Source organism: Microcebus murinus, chromosome 8 (genome assembly GCF_040939455.1).
Source record: "Microcebus murinus isolate Inina chromosome 8, M.murinus_Inina_mat1.0, whole genome shotgun sequence".
NCBI lineage: Eukaryota > Metazoa > Chordata > Mammalia > Primates > Cheirogaleidae > Microcebus > Microcebus murinus.
This window is the reverse complement of record NC_134111.1, coordinates 70,064,717-70,083,833: the sequence shown is the minus strand read 5'-3', so window position 1 is coordinate 70,083,833 and position 19,117 is coordinate 70,064,717. Positions and strand designations below refer to the sequence as shown.

General features: G+C 37.3%; 1 protein-coding gene across 1 annotated transcript in view; it reads left to right on the top strand.

The window, feature by feature from the left end:
• DNAH7 (dynein axonemal heavy chain 7) overlaps nt 1-19,117 on the top strand; it is a 255,045-nt gene that overhangs the window by 8,639 nt on the left and 227,289 nt on the right. The window contains exons 4-7 of the mRNA XM_012776948.2: nt 1,504-1,591; nt 2,600-2,780; nt 5,283-5,358; nt 9,955-10,080. Of these exons, the coding sequence (XP_012632402.2) occupies nt 1,504-1,591; nt 2,600-2,780; nt 5,283-5,358; nt 9,955-10,080 (471 nt within the window). The remainder of the gene's footprint in view (nt 1-1,503; nt 1,592-2,599; nt 2,781-5,282; nt 5,359-9,954; nt 10,081-19,117) is intronic.

The following is a 19,117-nucleotide window of genomic DNA, read 5'->3' as shown; positions in this document are numbered from 1 at the left end:
GCCTGGATTTGCCTGTGCTGAGTTTTAGAATGTGTCATGGAGAGCAAGGCGGATGTAAGTTACTAGTTCTTCTTTGCCTTGTTTCCACACAGCTTTATACTAGATTCATTTCATTATGACTCTCATGGCATATACCATTTGTGGAACAAATAGAATTTCATGACCCATTGTGTTAAGTAACTCACCCACATAACCCTGTTGTACTGGCCCCATGTGGTACTTTACTAAATGGGTGGTCATCTTGAATGGAGAACAGTGGGTACTGAGTGCTTACAAATGGCAAAAGGGCTGTTTTGGGAATGCTCTGTAGCTGGACTGAGGGTGTGCACCCTGTCTAGAGTGGTTTTGAGTTTTCTTTTGCTAGAAGCTACTAGAATATTACCAATGTGGTCCACTTAGGTTGCTTTCTTGGCTTAAGCACTCTTGGTTCACACAAGCAGTGTAAAATCAACACTCAAATCAGTGGGAAGATAGGCCTCTTTCATACTCAACATTGCCTCACTTAATAAATATTTTTTGAGTACCTACTTTGTGTTGCAATAAACTGAGACATCACCCAAAGCATTGACTCTTTTCTCTGGACCATATCATTGAAAAGAATAAGTGTAAAGTTCACAACACATTGGATTCTTGAATTTATAAAAGACAAATTAAGTTAGAAGACCTATTCTGAGTACCTACCTTGGTATGGTATCTCAGACAGATATTTGATAAACCGCCAGTCTCTCCTCACTGGACAATTAGTGGGAAGGAAAATTTTACTATACAGCATCACTGACCTGTATCCATCCCAGATGAAGTTGGGATCCAGAGCATAATATAGTTGATGTTAAAGAGGTTAAAGCTATCCCAGACAACTTATTTTTTCAGAAGATGTGAACACTATGCCTTCCTACACAGTGTAGTCCCAGAACAAGTCACAAAATGTGGCTCAAACTGGCATCGATTTTGAACTGAATTATAGTTATAAATATTCTAGTATTATATGAACCACATACTCAATAATAAATACATAGAAACTTAAAAGCTTCCATGTCACTTGTTGTTAACTTGTATATCTCTAGAAATCTGAGAAAAGGCCTTTTGAAGAATGTGTCTGTGTCTTCTGCAAAGCTGCATGTAAAGTACTTTCTATCAGTGCTTTTCTTAAAACTGATATTAATAATCACACATATTTTAGGTATAATGCAAGAACACTCCTTTACAAGCTCAAAGAAGAGAAAGCTTGGTTTTTGAGTAATAAGGAAGAATGAGTAAAGGCCATCAAGAAGGGTATGGCCTCTGAATTAGGTCTTGCAAATCACTTCCAATATAACTGTCTATGAGATAATATTTTGGGAAGAATATGATACCAAATGAATATGTATCTTATTTATAAAATGTTCAATAATTCATTTTTTCTTATGATTTAATAGACAACAATACTGATGTTTTTATATCCATTGTTTTAAGTTCTAAGTGCCCTTTATATGCTTTTGAATTGTGTGTTTATAATTTTCTTAGGCAACAAGATGCTGGTTTAGACTCAGATATCACTGATGAAAGCGCATTTCCAAAACCGACCACTTCTGCAATAGAGAAAGACATCTTGGTAATAAGTTATTTCTTCTGTCAGTATAATTGAAAATAAAGGAAATACTTGAAGACAGTTTTATACTTTTGAGATTACTCTATGCTCTTCCTCTGTTAAACTGTGGACATAGTAGTCAATACTGAGTTATGCAAAGTTATTCTTTTGGTTTAATGGAGGAAATCACTCTCTCTGGTCCACATAAGACCACAATTAAATAATCTCAAATCTGTCTGTTTCCCATGTTAAAGCTAGTCTCATATGAGAAATTATCTTAATTATATAATGTACATTTTACAAAGCATATTAACTTACTTTAGAAATAGTAATTCTTCAGTATTTCAAATACATAAAAAATTTAAAAAATATAAATATCAATGACTTTAACAATGCTAATTTGAAAGTATTTTGATGTTTAAATTTTTTTCTAAGAAGTGACATATAAAAACTAGTGAAAATATATTGAAGTTAAATGTCCATTATTATAGAAAAATATCTTGTTCTAAAATGATTATTTTCTGCATGCACATTAATATAAAAGCAGTTATAAAATTATGGTATGGAAGATTGATAGGCCAATTGGAAATTTCTTAAATCCTGTTTTATAGTATTTCTGAGATTAACATATAAAGATACTGATTTGCTTATAGCTTTTAAGATCTCCCTCTGATATCAATTATGAAAGAACAAAGAGTATTATAATATAATACATTTAAAATTTATAAAATAATAAACTCTTAATTCAGCATGGCATCTGTTAAGTACATTATATATTTGATAATATAACTTGGTGTTTTACTGTATAGTTATGAACTTAGAGAAGAGCTTTAATTTTCATGAAACATATATTTTTAAAATTTGACATCCCAAATAATACCTACATGAATTGCACAAAATACTTTTTTATGATTTATAAATACTTTGTTCTCCTCAAACTTGAATTTTTCTTAGTAGTTTTATTTTTGATAAATATATTTCTTTTGGTATAGTACTAACCCAATCTACATTTTACTTATCTCCTTTTGGTAGAGGTATTACTATTATATTCACCATGGAATTGATACGGACCATGTAGCCCCAATGGAAGATTCTTGGCTAGAACATGTATTGAATTTAGTTCCACCACATCTGAAAGTCCTCACTGACAGCATAGCTGTATTATCTGATGAAATGAGAGAAGATTATCTTCTTAGTGTAAAGAAATCCATAGGTAATTTGGTAGTACTATTTGCTTTCTAATTTGAAATTAAAAATAAATTTTTTGTACTAAAAGTTAATATCTATACTTGAAACTGCTTCTTATATATACTTAATTATACTGTTTCTTGCATTGCTGTTACATTACTTAAGATCTTAGGCAAATTTCACTAATGAAATACTACAAAAAATGAAAAAAAGCAGTCTTTCTATTTGTAGGGATATATCCCTTCAACAAAGGACAGCACTGAAAAAAAATCATAAAACATCAATTTCAGTCCCTCAAAATATTTATTGTCTAATTTGTGCAAGGCATTAGGCACTTAGGAGATAGTCTCTCCCTTTAAGATGGTCCTTTCCTTCAAGGATCTTTTGGTGTGGGCATGAGAGATAGGATATACATATTTGAATAATTACCTAAAAGTTTAAGCATTAATAATGAGCATTAATGTTACTAATGTCATAAATTAGAATGTGATGTATTATAGAATTGTTGCTTCAGACCAGAGGTTGGCAAACTATAGCTCACAGGCAAATGGCCACTGCCTGTTTTTGTAAGTAATGTTTTATTGGTACACAGCCATACTCATTCATTTGCATATTATCTATGGCTGCTTTCGAGCTGCAAGAGCTGAGTTGAGTAGCAGTGACAGACTTTGTGGCTCGCAAAGTCGAAAACAGTTATGTTCTGACCCTTCACATAAAAAGTTTGTTGACCTGTGGTATAGACCAATAGATCCTAAGGTTGACTAATCATCAGAATCATTTAAAAAATACTGATTTCTGGCTCCGCCTGAAATAAAGTCCATGGAGGCAGGGCCTTGGAACTTGTAACCTTTTGTAAAAAGATTCTCCAATTGGTTGTGATAGTAAACCTGGCATAAGGGATACTGTGTTTAAAGTTGGAGAAATCACAGTACACTGGAGTGCTCTGGGACCCTGCTGGGAGGAGGACATTCACTGAACTTATGACTCATATTGAGCACCCTGGTAATAGAAAATAAAGAGCCAAATCCTTGCCCTCAAAAAGTTCATGGTGTAATAAGGGAGGTAAATTATAAAGCAAAGTGGTAAGTGCAATGAGGAGGGAAATAGGAGATACACTGTAAGGGAGGAGAGTTCATCTCTGACTAGTTAGGAAGGACTCTGGAGGCACTTGAACTGAGTCTTGAAGGATAAGGAGCAGTATACTAGGGAATGTTCTTGGCCTAATGGCATAAATGATGGCAGACATGTAGGAAAGACTCTTCTAAGCTTGCAAGCAGCTCTGATGGCCAAAGCATAGGGTGCATTTTGGGTAGGGGACAGAATCTGTAGGAGCTTGTATGCCTTTTTAGAGCATTTGAAGGTAAAGGAGAGTCTCTGAAGGATTTTAAGTAAGTTATGTAATAACGTCATTTCATTTTAGAAAGAGCATCTTGAGAGATAGATGGGAAAATTAGAATTAATTGTGAATTGAAGACCACAGAAGACAGAAACAGAGGTAGCTTACTGTACTGATTTTATAACAAGATTGTTTATGCTTTTATTTTTTAGTGTTGCTGTTAATATTATTATTACCACTGCTGAAATTTGTATTTTTTAAATGTCAAAATATTAATTAAGAGAATAGAAGTGTTTTTATTACATGAATATGTATAATGCATAAGTCAGGGCTTTTGGTGTGCCCATCACCAGAATAATGTTCATTGTACCTAACAGGTAAATTTTTATCCCATATCCACCCTCCTGCCCTCCTCCTTTCTTGGTTTCTCACATTCTTTACATCATTTTGTGCCCATGTGTACTCATCTATTAGCTCCTACTTATTATTAGTGGTGGTGTTTGGTTTTCCACTTTATGCAAATTAAAAGAGAACAAAGCAATACAATTGCATGGTATCCGCAAGGAATTGGTTCCAGAACTACCCACCTCCTCCCTGCCACCTCCCAAAGATACACACATCCCCTCATAGACTTTAAATCATCTCTAAATTACTTAACTACCTAATGCAATGTAAATGCTATGTAAATAGTTGTTCTATTCTATTGTTTCTATTTATTTTATTATTTTTTCTTGTTTGTTATTTTTTTATTTTTCTTTTCTGAATATTTTCCATCCATGGTTAGTTGAATCTGCAGATGCAGAATATGTGGATACAGAGGGCCAACTGTACCTGCCTTTCCTCAGTGAAAGAAAACTACTACTACCTTGTGTTGTTGACCTTCAGTTCAACAAGAATATTTTTGGTGGAATAGCTATAAAGGAAAATGTAATATCAGAAGCAATTATCCTTTTCAAATGAAAGAAGAGGGATATATTGTTAAGAAAGGGGACATATATTCTCAAAGACACAAATATGATAGATTTTTTCATAAATCTTACAATTTTCTTCTATTCATAACTGCATAAATTGCTCATTATCAAACAACTTTAACATAATTTAAACAATTAATTTTAATAGTTTTGTAATTACTTGAAAATATGCTATAATTAATATAAATTTACTTATTAGAACTTTTCAATTTTCTTTTAGTTGACTTTGTTTTAAAAGATCCCAGGGAAAAAGAAGATGATAAAATGACAGATGAACTTCTACCCCATCGTGCTGAGTAAGTGATCAGGTTTCTCTAAGGATATTGATTATGTGACCATTTCTATGTTTATATGGTTATGTACCAATTATATTTTCTCATATATATATTTATAATTTATATATAAATATATGAATATATCTGTATGTATATATTTCAAATACAGGCATACTTCATTGCTTTATTGTACTTCATAGATGTTGCATTTTTAGAAATTGACGGCAACTGCATCAAGCAAGTCTATTGGCACCATTTTTCTAATAGCATGTGCTGACTTCATGTCTGTGTGTCACATTTTGGTAATTCTTGCAACATTTCAAACATTTTCATTATTATTATGTCTATTATGGTGATCACCATATTATTAATATAATAGTAACACTTTTGATGTTGCTATTACAATTGTTTTGGGCACCACAAACTGCACTCATATAAGACATTATACTTAATCAGTAAATGTGTGTGTTCTGACTCCTTCACCAACTGGCTCTTCCCCCATTTCCCTATTCCTTGAAATACACCAATATTGCAAGTAGGCAAATTCATAACCCTACAATGGCCTCTAAGTATTCAAGTGAAAGGAAGAGTTGCATGTCTCTCATTTTAAATCAAAAGCTAGAAATGATTAAGTTTAGTTAGGAAGGCATGGTGAAAGTCCAGATAGGCCAAAAGCTAGGCTTCTTGTGCCAAATAATTAGACAAGTTGTGAATGCAAAGGAAAAGTTCTTGAAAGAAATTAAAAATGCTACTGCAGTGAACCCACAAATGATAAGAAAGCAAAACAGCCTTATTGCTGATAGGGAGAAAGTTTTAGTGGTCAGGATGCAAAATCAGTCCATCCACAACTTTCTCTTAAGCCAAAGTCTAATCCAGAGCAAGGCCCTAATACTCTCTATTCTTTGAAGGCTGACAGAGGTGAAGAAGCTTCAGAAGAAAAGTTTGAAGCTAGCAGAAGTTGATTCATGCACTTCAAGGAAATAAGCTATTTCCATAACATGAAAGTGCAAGGTGAAGCAGCAAGTACTGATTTAGAAACCAGAGCAAGTTATCCAGAAGATCTAGCCAAGATCATTGATGAAGGTGGCTACATTAAACAACAGATTTTCAGTGTAGATGAAATAGCTTTATATTGGAAGAAGATGCCATCTAGGACTTTCATAGCTAGAGAGGAAAGTCAATGTCAGGCTTCATAGCTAAAAAGGGCAGGCTGATTCTTTTGATAATGGATAATGCAGCTGATGACTTTAGATTGAAGCCAGTGCCCTTTTACCACTTCAAAAATCCTAGGGCCTTTAAGAATTTTGCTTAATCTACTCTTGTCTGTACTCTATAAATGGAAAAACAAAGCATAGATGATGGCACATCTGGTTATAGCATGGTTTACTGAAAGTTTTAAGCCCATTTTTGATACCTATTGCTCAGAAAAAAAGATTCCTTTCAAATACTACTGCTTATTGGCAATGCACCTGGACATGCAAGAGTTCTGATGGAGATATACAAGCAGATTGATGTTGTTTTCATGCCTGCTAACATAACATCTATTCAGCAACCCATGGATCAAAGAGTAATTTTGACTTTCAAGTCTTATTGTTTAAGAAATACATTTTGTAAGACTGTAGCTACAATAGATAATGTGATTCGTCTGATGGATATAGGCAAAGTAAATTGAAAATGTTCTGGAAAGGATTCACCATTCTGGATGCCACTAAGAACATTCATGATCATGGGAAGAGGTCAAATATCAACATGAACAGAAGTTTGGAAGAAGTTTATTCCAACCCTCATGGATGACTTTGAGAGTTTTAAGACTTTGGGGGAGAAAGTCACTATAGATTTGGTGTAAATAGCAAGAGAACTAGAATTACAAGTGGAGCCTAAAGATATGAATGAATTCTTGCTATCTCATGATAAAACTTAAACAAATGAGGAATTGCTTCTTATAGGTGAACAAAGAAAGTAGTTTCTTGAGATGGAACCTACTCCTGGTGAAGATGCTGTTAACATTGTTGAAATGACAACAAAGAATTTAGAAGTTCAGTCCCCAACCTCCAGGCTACAGATAATGACTGGGCCATAGAGTTCCACCCCACACTGTCTGTGGGAAAATTGTCTTCCATGAAACTTAGGAATGGGGTGGGTGGGGGCTGCACAGCAGGAGGTAAGCGAGAGCAAGCAAAGCTTCATCGGAACTCCACCTACCCCCTCCTCCCTACCCCTGGAAAAATGGTCTTCCATGAAACCAGTCCCTGGTGCCAAAAAAGTTGGGGACCACTGATTTAGAGTATTATATGAAGTTAGTTGATAAAACAGTGGGCAAGATTTAAGAGGACTGACTCCAATTTTGAATTTCTATCATGGGTGAAGTGTTATCAAAAAGCATTGCATGGTACATAGAAATCTTTCATGAAAGGAAGAGTCAATTGATGTTGAAAACTTTATTTTTGTCTTATTTTAAGAAATTGTCACAGCCACCCCAACCTTTAGCAATTACTACTCTGGTCAATCAGTAGCCATCAACATCAGGGTAAGACCCACCACCAACAAAAGATTATGACTTGCTGAAGGCTCAAATGATTGTTAGCATTTTTGGCAATAAAATATTTTTAAATTAATGATGTACATTGTTTTTTAAGACATAATGCTATTGCACACTTAATAGACTATAGTATAATATGGACATAACTTTTATGTGCCCCAGGAAACCAAAAATTTGTGTGACTTGCTTTATTTTAATATTTATTTCTTGTGATGGTTGGAACCAAACCCACAATATCTCTGAGGTATGCCTGGATAAAACTGATTGTTTTTACAATCTTTATGTATTTAAGCTATAACATGATACACTTACAAATTGTCATATAAGTACCCTGATGGAAAGAATTTTGATATAGGTCTTTGTATCTCCACAGCAACTAGCACAGGCTTCAGATATGGGAGAAACATAAAAGTTTAATGGCAACTTGTACAAAAGCACCTCGGGAACATTGCAGAAAATATGCATATATAGAATGTATTTCAATTTATTGCATGGATTAAAATGTGGAATATATAATGGGAAAATCTACTTGCTATGTATTTTTTCTAAAAATAATTAACATCTCTTAAATAGTTTGAAGAATGGAACTTATTTTTATGTGATGAAGTAACCAATTCAGTTTTACTTTGTTTATATCATTTAAAAGTGCCCCAAATTGTTTCCCATTCAACACACATACACACAAAAAATTATGTAGCCATTTCCGTATATCCTAAGTAGAGAACAGCTTTTCCCCTGGGGAAAGACAAAAATCATCCTTTGTGTTTATGAAGGTGGTATGGCCATACCTGAAAAACTAAATTAAACTTTGTGTGTAATAGTAAAATAAGACTAAGTGTTGAAAATTGGTGAGAATGAAAAAATTACAGACATAAAATATAAATGCTTAAATATGCTCTGAAGAGGAAGATGCACATTTTCAATATATAAAAGATGATTATTCAAATCATGAGAATTACAGAATACAGTTGAACCTTGAACATGTGGGAGTTAGTGGCACAGGACCCCCATGAAGTTGAAAATCCATGTATAACTCTTAACTCCCTAGAAACTTAGCTATCAGCCTACTATTTACCAGAAGCCTTACCGATAACATAGTCAACTTACCATATTTTGTATGTTGTATGTATTATATACTCTATTTTTATAGTAAAGTAAGCTAGAGAGAGGAAAATATTATTAGTAAAATCATAAGGAGGAGAAAATATATTTACTATTGATTAAGTGGGAATGGATCATCATAAAGGTCTTCATTTTCATCATCTGTACATTGAATAGTCTGAGGAGGAGAAAAAAGAGGATGGGTTGGTCTTGCTTTCTCAGTAGTGGCAGATGCAGAAGAAAATCCATGTATAAGTGGACAGACACAGTTCAAACTATGTTATTCAAAGGCCAACTGTAAATGTTTCTTTAAATCAGAACGTTAGTGTTTGTGATTTGTAAATGACCTTTACATATTACCAGAGGGTAAAGTTCAAGGGGATTTCTATAGGCAGGCTGGACTATATATCCTTACAATGTTTTAAAAATAAAGAAAAAATTTAAGAATAAATAAAGAAAAAATGTAAATATTGTGTGTTCTGAAATTAATAGAGAATCTTTGAAAATGTATAGGAAAGATAGCTGGCTACTGTTTCTGTTTGATCTGTTTCTGTACATTACTTGTAGACTCACTAGGGTAAAGTAAGCCAGGTGTGGTGGCATGTGCCTATAGTCCCAGATACTCAGGAGACTGAGGTAGGAAGCTCATTTGACCCCAGGAGTATGAGGCTGCAGTGCACAGTGAGCCACTGCACTCCAAGCATAGCGAGACATATCTAAAAAAACATTAGTTACTTTATGTGTTAAAGATTCAAATCTAATTTCATAATCATTATTTATCACAATGAAATGAGACTAAACCATAAAGAGTATGATCTTTATATATTTTAACACATTCTTCTATATTTTGTTGTTACCATGCATACTCATATTTTTATTAAAATTAAATCATTATTACTTAAAAAGTACATTTACTATAGAAATATTTTCTTTTAATTTTTAAAGAAGATAACCAAATATATTCTCTTTGTTTTCAGGCTGGAAATTCTGCCAAAACCTTGGAGGAAATCTTTTTTAGCTGCAAGCAGTTATATGAGGGATCACTTGAATGCAATAAACCCCACAATGCTGGCCGTGCTAGATTTGTGGCACAGTAGTTTTAAGTGAGTATTTCTGACTTTACTGAGGTTTTTAAAAGAGAGTTGAAAGTTATTTTATCAAACCTTAATTATTCTTTTACCATTTTAACTGCAAAGTAAAACTTTAATTATAATTTTAATGTATGCATTCAAACATGGCTTTAAATAAACAACATAGAAGTATACAGAGCAAATGGTGAATGTTGCCTTTCATCTCTAACCCAATTCTCCCTCCCTTCCCCACCCAATTACCACAGTTAAGGGACTGAATTATTATGCCTTGTTTTAAGTCACACAGAACATGTGCTGCTCTAATCTTCTAAATGGCTGAGAAACCTAGAAAATGTTGCCCAAGTGAATGGCATGAGGTCACCTTTCTGGATGCCTCTTGGGGGATCTTGGCCGAGCCTCATAGGGCATTGTCTTGGCAGGAGCAGTGCAGCCATGCGTTGGGAGCACATGGCAGAGCTAGACATGAAGTCTGGTGGGTGCTGCTGGAGCAAAGAGCTTGGCCCTAGGCCCCAGGAAGGTTAGTCACACATACCACATTGGAGCTTTGGCTTCATCTCCTCCCTTGCAAGCACCTGCCAAGGCCCTGGGAGGCATCCTAGCAATATGCTCATGTGAACATATGTTTTCATAAAATTTGCAAAAATAATACAGATTTATATTATTTTTCTTAAAGAGGGCTTCCCTTCTGGTCTCTTGAAAGCTGGATCTGCCTGTGCCGTTATGATAAATGAGATATACCCTGGTTTCCAAAGCGTAGGTATGGAGGGTGGTCTGGTGAGCCTTTATTCACCCACCCCAACTGCAGCCTGGCTTGCATGCGACTTGCTCTCCAGGGTCCTGGGGTTTTTCTTGCATATATTGTTCTGACTATATGAAGGCAAAATAAATGAGCACATTGTCCTGCCTCCTGCAGACCAGCAAAGACAAAGCTGCTGCCTTTAGAAGTGTGCTAAGCACTGTGGGCGGTACAGAAGCACAGCTGTTGTCTCTGCCCTCCGAAACCCCCTGGACATACACTAGGGGGCGCTGACTCACCAACTCTTCTGAACTCCTTCAACATTGGATTCGATAGCCCACCTAGCACCTACCCTAATACTACCCCTGGGACCACTTCAGGAAGCAAAGCCATGTCAGCTTGCGCTATCTCTGTTACCATCTGATTATATATAGGCTCTTTGTTTGTCCTTTGGGCCTCAGTCTTCCCATATGTAAAGTGATTAGTGAGTTTTTGGCATCTAAGGCCTTTTTCTTTCCTTACTCCATCTCTTTTACCTTTTCTTCCTGTGTTTAACAAATTTTAATGTAATTTCTTTATACTGATATATATGTAATTTTACACAAATACCTACATGTGATTGATCATACACACTTTTAAAATGCAGTCTGTTTTTGCCTTTACTTTGCTTGACTTCCACCTGCCTTTCTTTTCCTTATACTTACCCTTCTTTCCACCAAACCAGCTAAATGACATGCGATAACAATCTATTGGATCTCTTTCCACATTTTTCTTTATGCTCATATAGCCACATACATATGTGTGTACACACACGTACATACATATGTAACATAAATATATATACATATATATTATTTTTTGGTCTTTGTTGTATAAAAATGACTGTATTTTACTTTTTTCAAGAATATTTTGTAAAAATCCCTATGACTGAACTAGTATAGCTATAATTTATACTTTTTAGTAGATGTGTGTACAATTTTTCACGGTGTGGCTGAATCATCATTTTTTTCAGCTATACCTCTATTAAGGACATTCATTTTGCTTTCAGTTTCTGCTACTGTGAATAATGTGTAAGGAAATGACCTTATACATACATCCTTATTTACTGGTACTTTTTTTTTTTTTATTTCGGAATATTATGGAGGTACAGATTTTAAGGTTTCAATAAATGCCCATTTCCCCCCTCCCCCCAAAAGTCTGAGTCTCCATCATGACCATCCCCCAGATGGTGCACATCTCACTCATTATGTATGTATATACCCGCCCCCCTCCCCCCTCCCACCTGCCCAATACCCTATTACTGTAGTACCTATGTGTCCACTTAGGTGCTACTCAGTTAATACCAGTTTGCTGGAGAATATATCTGGTGCTTGTTTTTCCATTCTTGGGATACTTCACTTAGTAGTATGGGTTCCAGCTCTAACCAGGAAAATATAAGATGTGCTATATCACCATTGTTTCTTAGAGCTGAATAGTACTCCATGGTATACATATACCACATTTTATTAATCCATTCTTGGATTGATGGGCACTTGGGCTGTTTCCACAGCCTTGCGATTATGAATTGTGCTGCTATAAACATTCGAGTGCAGGTGTCTTTTTTGTAGAGTGTCATTGGATCATTTGGGTAGATGCCCAGCAATGTGATTGCTGGATCAAATGGTAGATTCACTTGTATCGCTTTAAGGTATCTCCATATTGCTTTCTACAGAGGTTGAACTAGTTTGCAGTCCCACCAGCAGTGTAGGAGTGTTCCTCTCTCTCCGCAACCACGCCAGCATTTATTGTTTGGAGATTTTTTGATAAAGACCATTCTCACTGAGATTAAGTGATATCTCATTGTGGTTTTGATTTGCATTTCCCTGATGATTAGAGATGTTGAGCATTTTTTCATATGTTTGTTGGCCATTCTTCTGTCTTCTTTAGAAAAGTTTCTGTTCAAGTCCTTTGCCCACTTTTTAATGGGGTTATTTGATTTTTTCTTCCTGATTTTCGTGAGTTCTAAGTATATTCTAGTTATCAGTCCCTTATCGGATGCATAGGATGCAAAAATTTTCTCCCATTCTGTAGGTTGTCTGTTTACTTTCATGACTATTTCTTTGGCTGTGCAGAAGCTTTGTAGTTTGATCATGTCCCATTTATTTATTTTTGTTGCTGCTGTGATTGCCTTTGGGGACTTCTTCATAAACTCTTTGCCCAGGCTGATGTCTAGGAGAGTGTTTCCAACTTTTTCCTCTAGAGTTCTAATAGTTTCATACCTTAGGTTTAAGTCTGTTATCCAGCGTGAGTTGGTTTTTGTGAGAGGTGAAAGGTGTGGGTCCTGTTTTAGCCTTCTACAGGTGGCTATCCAGTTTTCCCAGCACCATTTATTGAAAAGGGATTCTTTTCCCCAGCGTATGTTTTTGTCTGCTTTGTCAAAGATTAGATGGCTATATGAGGATGGTTTTATATCAGGATTCTCACATCTGTTCCACTGGTCAATATTCCTGTTTTTGTGCCAATACCATATTGTTTTAATTACTACAGCTTTGTAGTATAGTTTGATATCTGGCATATTAATGCCTCCCATTTTGTTTTTGTTGCCTAGAATTGCTCTTGATATTCGGGGTCTTCTTTGGTTCCATACGAAGCGTAAAATTATTTTTTTCTATATCTGTGAAGAATGCTGATGGGATTTTAATAGGTGTTGCATTGAATCTGTAGATCAGTTTGGGTAGTATAAACATTTTGATGATATTGAGTCTGCCGATCCACGAGCATGGTATGGATTTCCATCTGTTTACATCCTCTGCTATTTCCTTCCTCAGTGTTTCACAGTTCTCCCTGTAGAGGTCTTTTACGTCCTTGGTTAAGTATATTCCTAGGTACTTTAATTTCTTTGTTGCTATTGTGAAGGGAATTGAGTCTTTGATTTGGTTCTCAATTAGATTGTTGTTGGCGTATATGAATGCCTCTGATTTCTGTGTATTGATTTTGTATCCTGAGACTTTACTAAATTCATTGATCAGTTCCAGGAGTTTCTTGGTTGAATCTTTGGGGTTTTCTAGATACAATATCATATCATCAGCAAAGAGTGAAAGTTTGATCTCTTCTGCCCCTATTTGGATACCTTTGATTCCATTTTCCTGTCTGATTGCTGTAGCCAAGACTTCCAGCACTATGTTGAACAGAAGTGGAGATAGTGGGCAGCCTTGTCTGGTTCCAGTTCTAAGTGGGAATGCTTTCAATTTTTCCCCATTCAGTATGATGTTGGCTATGGGTCTGTCATATATGGCTTGTATCATTTTTAGGTATGTCCCTTCTATGCCTATTTTCTTAAGTGTTCGTATCATGAAAGGGTGTTGAATTTTGTCAAAAGCTTTTTCTGCATCTGTTGAAAGAATCATGTGGTCTTTGTTTTTGCTTCTGTTTATTTGGTGAATTGCATTTATAGATTTACGTATGTTGAACCATCCCTGCATCCCTGGGATGAAGCCCACTTGGTCGTGGTGGATTATTTTTTTGATAAGCGTCTGGATTCAGTTAGCTAAGATTTTGTTGAAAATTTTTGCATCTATATTCATTAGGGATATTGGTCTGTAGTTTTCTTTTTTTGTTGCATCCTTTCCTGGTTTTGGGATCAGAGTAATATTCGCTTCATAAAAGGTGTCGGGGAGGTTTCCGTTCTTCTCGATGTTGTGGAATAGTTTCTGCAAGATAGGTACTAGTTCTTCTTTGTAAGTGTGGTAAAATTCAGGTGTGAAGCCATCTGGGCCAGGACTTTTCTTTTTAGGAAGATTTTTAATTGCTGTTTCTATTTCAGCTGTTGAGATTGATCTGTTCAGGGAATCTATTTCTTCCTGGTTGAGCCTAGGGAGGCTGTGTGTTTCTAGAAATTTGTCCATTTCCTCCACATTTTCCAGTTTGTGTGCATAAAGATTTTTGTAAATTGTATCTTGTATCTCTTTGGGATCAGTTGTGATATCTCCTTTATTGTTCCTGATGGAGCTTATTAGAGATTTCTCTTTTCTGCTTTTCGTTAGCTTAGCCAATGGTGTGTCAATTTTGTTTATTTTTTCAAAGAACCAACTTTTTGTTTTATTAATCTCCTGAATAGCTTCCCTGTTTTCAATTTCGTTTAGTTCTGATTTCATCTTGTTGATTTCACTTCTTCTGCTGGGTTTGGGGTTGGTCTGCTCTTCTTTTTCCAGCTCTTTGAGTCGTTTCATTAGATTGTCTATTTGTGATCTTCTTGTCTTTTGGTTATAGGCATTTATGGAGATAAACTTTCCTCTCAGAACTGCTTTAGCTGTGTCCCAGAGGAGTTGATAACTTGTCTCTCCATTGTCGTTTTCTTCATAGAATTTTTTTATTTCCGTCTTGATTTCTTCATTTATGAAGTAATCATTTAGTAGGAGGTTGTTTAATTTCCACGTTTTTGTGTAGAAATGTGAGTTTCTGTTAGGGTTGATTTCTAGTTTTATTCCACTGTGATCTGAGAAGGTACATGGTATGATTTCTATTTTTTTAAATTTCTTGAGATTTTCTTTGTGTCCTAGGATATGGTCAATCTTAGAGAATGTCCCGTGAGCTGATGAGAAGAACGTATATTCAGTGGATTTTGGGTAGAATGTTCTGTAGATGTCTGTCAGGCCCAATTGTTCTAGAGTTTTGTTTAAGTCCATTATTTCTTTATTAATTTTCTGTTTGGAGGATCTGTCTCGTGCCGTCAGTGGGGTGTTGAAATCTCCGGCGATTATGGAGTTGCTATTAATCCATTTGCTTAGCTCCAGTAAGGTTTGCTTTATGAATCTGGGTGCACCTAAGTTGGGTGCATATATATTTAAAATTGTTATCTCTTCTTGTTGAACTGTGCCCTTCACCATTATATAATGACCCTCTTTGTCTTTCACTACTTTTGTTGGTTTAAAAACTAAATCGTCTGAAATTAGAACTGCCACACCAGCCTTCTTTTGGCTTCTATTTGCTTGGAATATTGATCTCCACCCTTTTATTTTTAGTCGATATGCATCCTTGCAGGTTAGATGTGTTTCCTGAAGACAGCATATACTTGGCCCGTATTTTCTTATCCATTCAGCCAGCCTATGTCTCTTGAGTGGAGAGTTTAAGCCATTCACATTTATTGAGAGAACTGATAGGTAAGGTAGATTACTGATCATTCTGTTGGGTTGGATGTTGTTGCTATGAGTTCTGTCTTGAGCCATTGTAATATCTGGCCTTTAATATCTTTGGGTTTTGGTTGTTTTTATATTCGTGGGTTATTATTATGATGTTCCGTGCGTAACGCTGTTTTAAGTACTTCTTGTAGGGCTGGTCTTGTCTTGGTGAATTCTCTGAGCCTTTGCTTGTCTGAGAATGTTTTTATTTCTCTTTCATATATGAAGCTTAGTTTTGCAGGGAATAATATTCTAGGCTGGGCATTGTTTGGTTTCAAAAGAGTGAGAATGGGGCCCCAGTCTCTCCTTGCTTGTAAAGTCTCATTAGAGAAGTCTAATGTTATTCGAATTGGCTTTCCCTTGTATGTTACTTGCTTCTTTTGTCTTACAGCTCTTAGAAGGGCCTCTGTAGTTGATACTTTGGTCAGTCTGATGACTGCATGTCGTGACGTCTTCCTGTTTGCATTGAATCTCCCAGGGGTCCTCTGAGCTTCTTGAACTTGTATAACGAGATTTCGAGCAAGGCCTGGGATATTTTCCTCTATTATATCTTCAAACAGCTTGTCCAACCCTTGAGTGTTGTCTTCTTCCCCTTCTGGTAAGCCTATGACCCTCACATTAGGTTTCTTCACATAATCCCACAGCTCTTGTAGGCTTTGCTCTTTTCTCTTGTTTCTCTGCTGTATTTCTATGACTGATTTATTTAATTGGAGGGTGTTATCTTCAAGCTCTGAGATTCTTTCTTCTGTTTCATCTACCCTGTTCTTGAGACTTTCGACTGTATTTTGTAGTTCCTTGAATTTATTCTTCATTTCCAGGAGTTCGGTTACACTTTTCTTCATTGTGTCTATTTCTTTTCCCATATCCTGGAGGCTTTTTGTGGTTTCTTTGTGTTCGTTGTTGAGTTGTTGTTGCAGCTGGGTGAGTGTTCTTATGATCCACATACGAAATTCCTCTTCTGTCATATTGGTTGCCTGATTTTGGTTGGTGTCCGTTTCTAGGGGGCTGGTGCTCCTCTTTGGGGGTGTGTTTTCCGTTTGGTTCTTCATATTTCCTGAGTTCTTTCGCTGATTTCTTCCCATGTCAATCAGTTGTTGTTTCTTTCCTTAAGTTATTGTTTGGGTATTCACACACCTTGTTTAGTTTCTGAGGCGTTAGGTGGTGTCTGTGGGTGAAATTGGACCACTCCCTGTATATTGAGTCAGTGGGTGCCGTGGAAAGGCTGTGCAAGATGCCGTCCCTGTCAGTAGGTGGCGTTTGCTTGGAGGAACAGGCTATGCTGTTGATTTTGTGTCCTGTTATCAGCTCTTGTTCTGGGCTGAGCTGGGTTGGGTAAGTCTGCCCTCAGGCAGTTAGCAGGGGTCAAAGTTCTGTTCTCTGCTTCCAGGGAAAGCTGTCAGGGCGGGGCTGGAATGGTCCTGCTCAGCCAGAAAGTTTGGGTGTGGGGGTGGGGCTGTCTGAGACCCGCAGTCTGCAGCAGGCCTCGCTTCTTTCCACCCTCCCGAACTCCACAGCTACTCCTGGGCCTCTGCCAGCAGGCCAGACCACAAGCCACCAGGCCTCCCCGGACTGTGGTGCCGGTGGGGAGGTTCCCTGCACAGGAACGCCACCTGGGTTGGGCGCACGGCCTCCTCCTGGGAGGAGGGTTGCCCTCTAGGATGTGGATCCGCCCCTGGAGGCACACACCTCAGTAGGCTGTTCACGTATAACCCTTCTGTGCCCCGGGCAATGCTAGCCCTCGGTGCAGGGAATCTGGTCTGCAGGTCCGACCTCTGGGTCCCAGAGTTCAAACTGTATCCCCACCAGGGAGAGGATTTCCGGTCCCAATTCACCCACAGGGAGCCCAAGCTGGGTCTATGTCTCTCAGCCTCTGAGTCGGCACCGTTCTCCTGGGAATACCGTGCCAGCAGCACTTGGGAGGGTGGGCGGGTAGGGAGCTCACAGTCTGAGTTCCCCTGAATCAGCTGTTGGGTCCCAAAAGGGAAGGTCCCGTTCCCTGGATGTGCCTTTGGCTGGTGGCTGTATTGTCTCTCTGGGTAGCTGCGGGTAGGGTCGGCGGAGGGGAGGAGGAGGCAATATGGCGCCTGCTGCGCGGCTTGGGTCTGTGCACACGGAGGTGCCCGGAGGAAGTTGGGAACCTGGTGCCACGTCTGCTACAGGCTCACAGTTGGCAGGCGGCGGCGGTCTCTGGGCTGGTGTCCGCAGGTCTCTCCACCCGCTGGGGAGCCCACCAGCAGTCCCAAACGCAGGGGAGGGGAAACAGCAAATCCACCTACCCTTGCCGCTGGTCTCTGGGCTGCTCCGGTGGTCTCAGCCTCCAGTTCTCCTCCGCAGCCTCCTCCCGTGGAGTCTCCCGGGGTCTCAGGTACCCCTCCTTCCGGCCCTCCTCCACTGTATGCTCGTCTTCTTGTTTCTTTCCTCTAATTTCTGCTAGAATCTGTGTTTTCTGCAGAGACACTCTGTCTGGCGGTGTTATTCGTCTGCCATCTTGCTCCACCCCCCTACTGGTACTTTTGTTTCCCTGGGATAGATTCCCAAAAAGTGGGATTACTGGATCAAAGCATATTTGTGTTTTCATTTTAGTAGATGTTGCTCGATTTCTTCCCAGAAATGTTTGATGCATCACATTTCTACCAACGGTAAATGAGAACTTCTTTCTCCAAAACTCAAGCTATGTATATTAGAGCATTTGTCCAATTAATATAAAATATTATGTCATTGTTAGTTCCATTTGCATTTGCTGGACTACTAGGGAATTTGAGCATCTTTTTATATGTTGGTTGGTTATTTGGATTTTTTTGATAGTGAATTCTCTACTTACATCTTTTGTCCATTTTTGTTTGGTTCTTTGCATTTTCTTATCAACTTGATAATCTCTTAGTATAATAGAAGTTTTAGTTCTATGCTTGTTAACTGAAACAAACTAATCAATCAACTGCCAAAACTTGGGTTTATAATTTATCCGTTGACTGAGTTTACAGTCTTCTTTGATATATTGTCAAATATGTCTCTCTTTTCTAACTTCTGAATTCCTAGTCTTTGTTAAGAAGATCTCCCTAATCAGTAACTTATATGTGAGACCTCTCTGGTTATCTTGTAAAAATTTTATATTGTTTTTATTTTTATATTTTTTTTTTTTTTTTTGAGACAGCCTCTC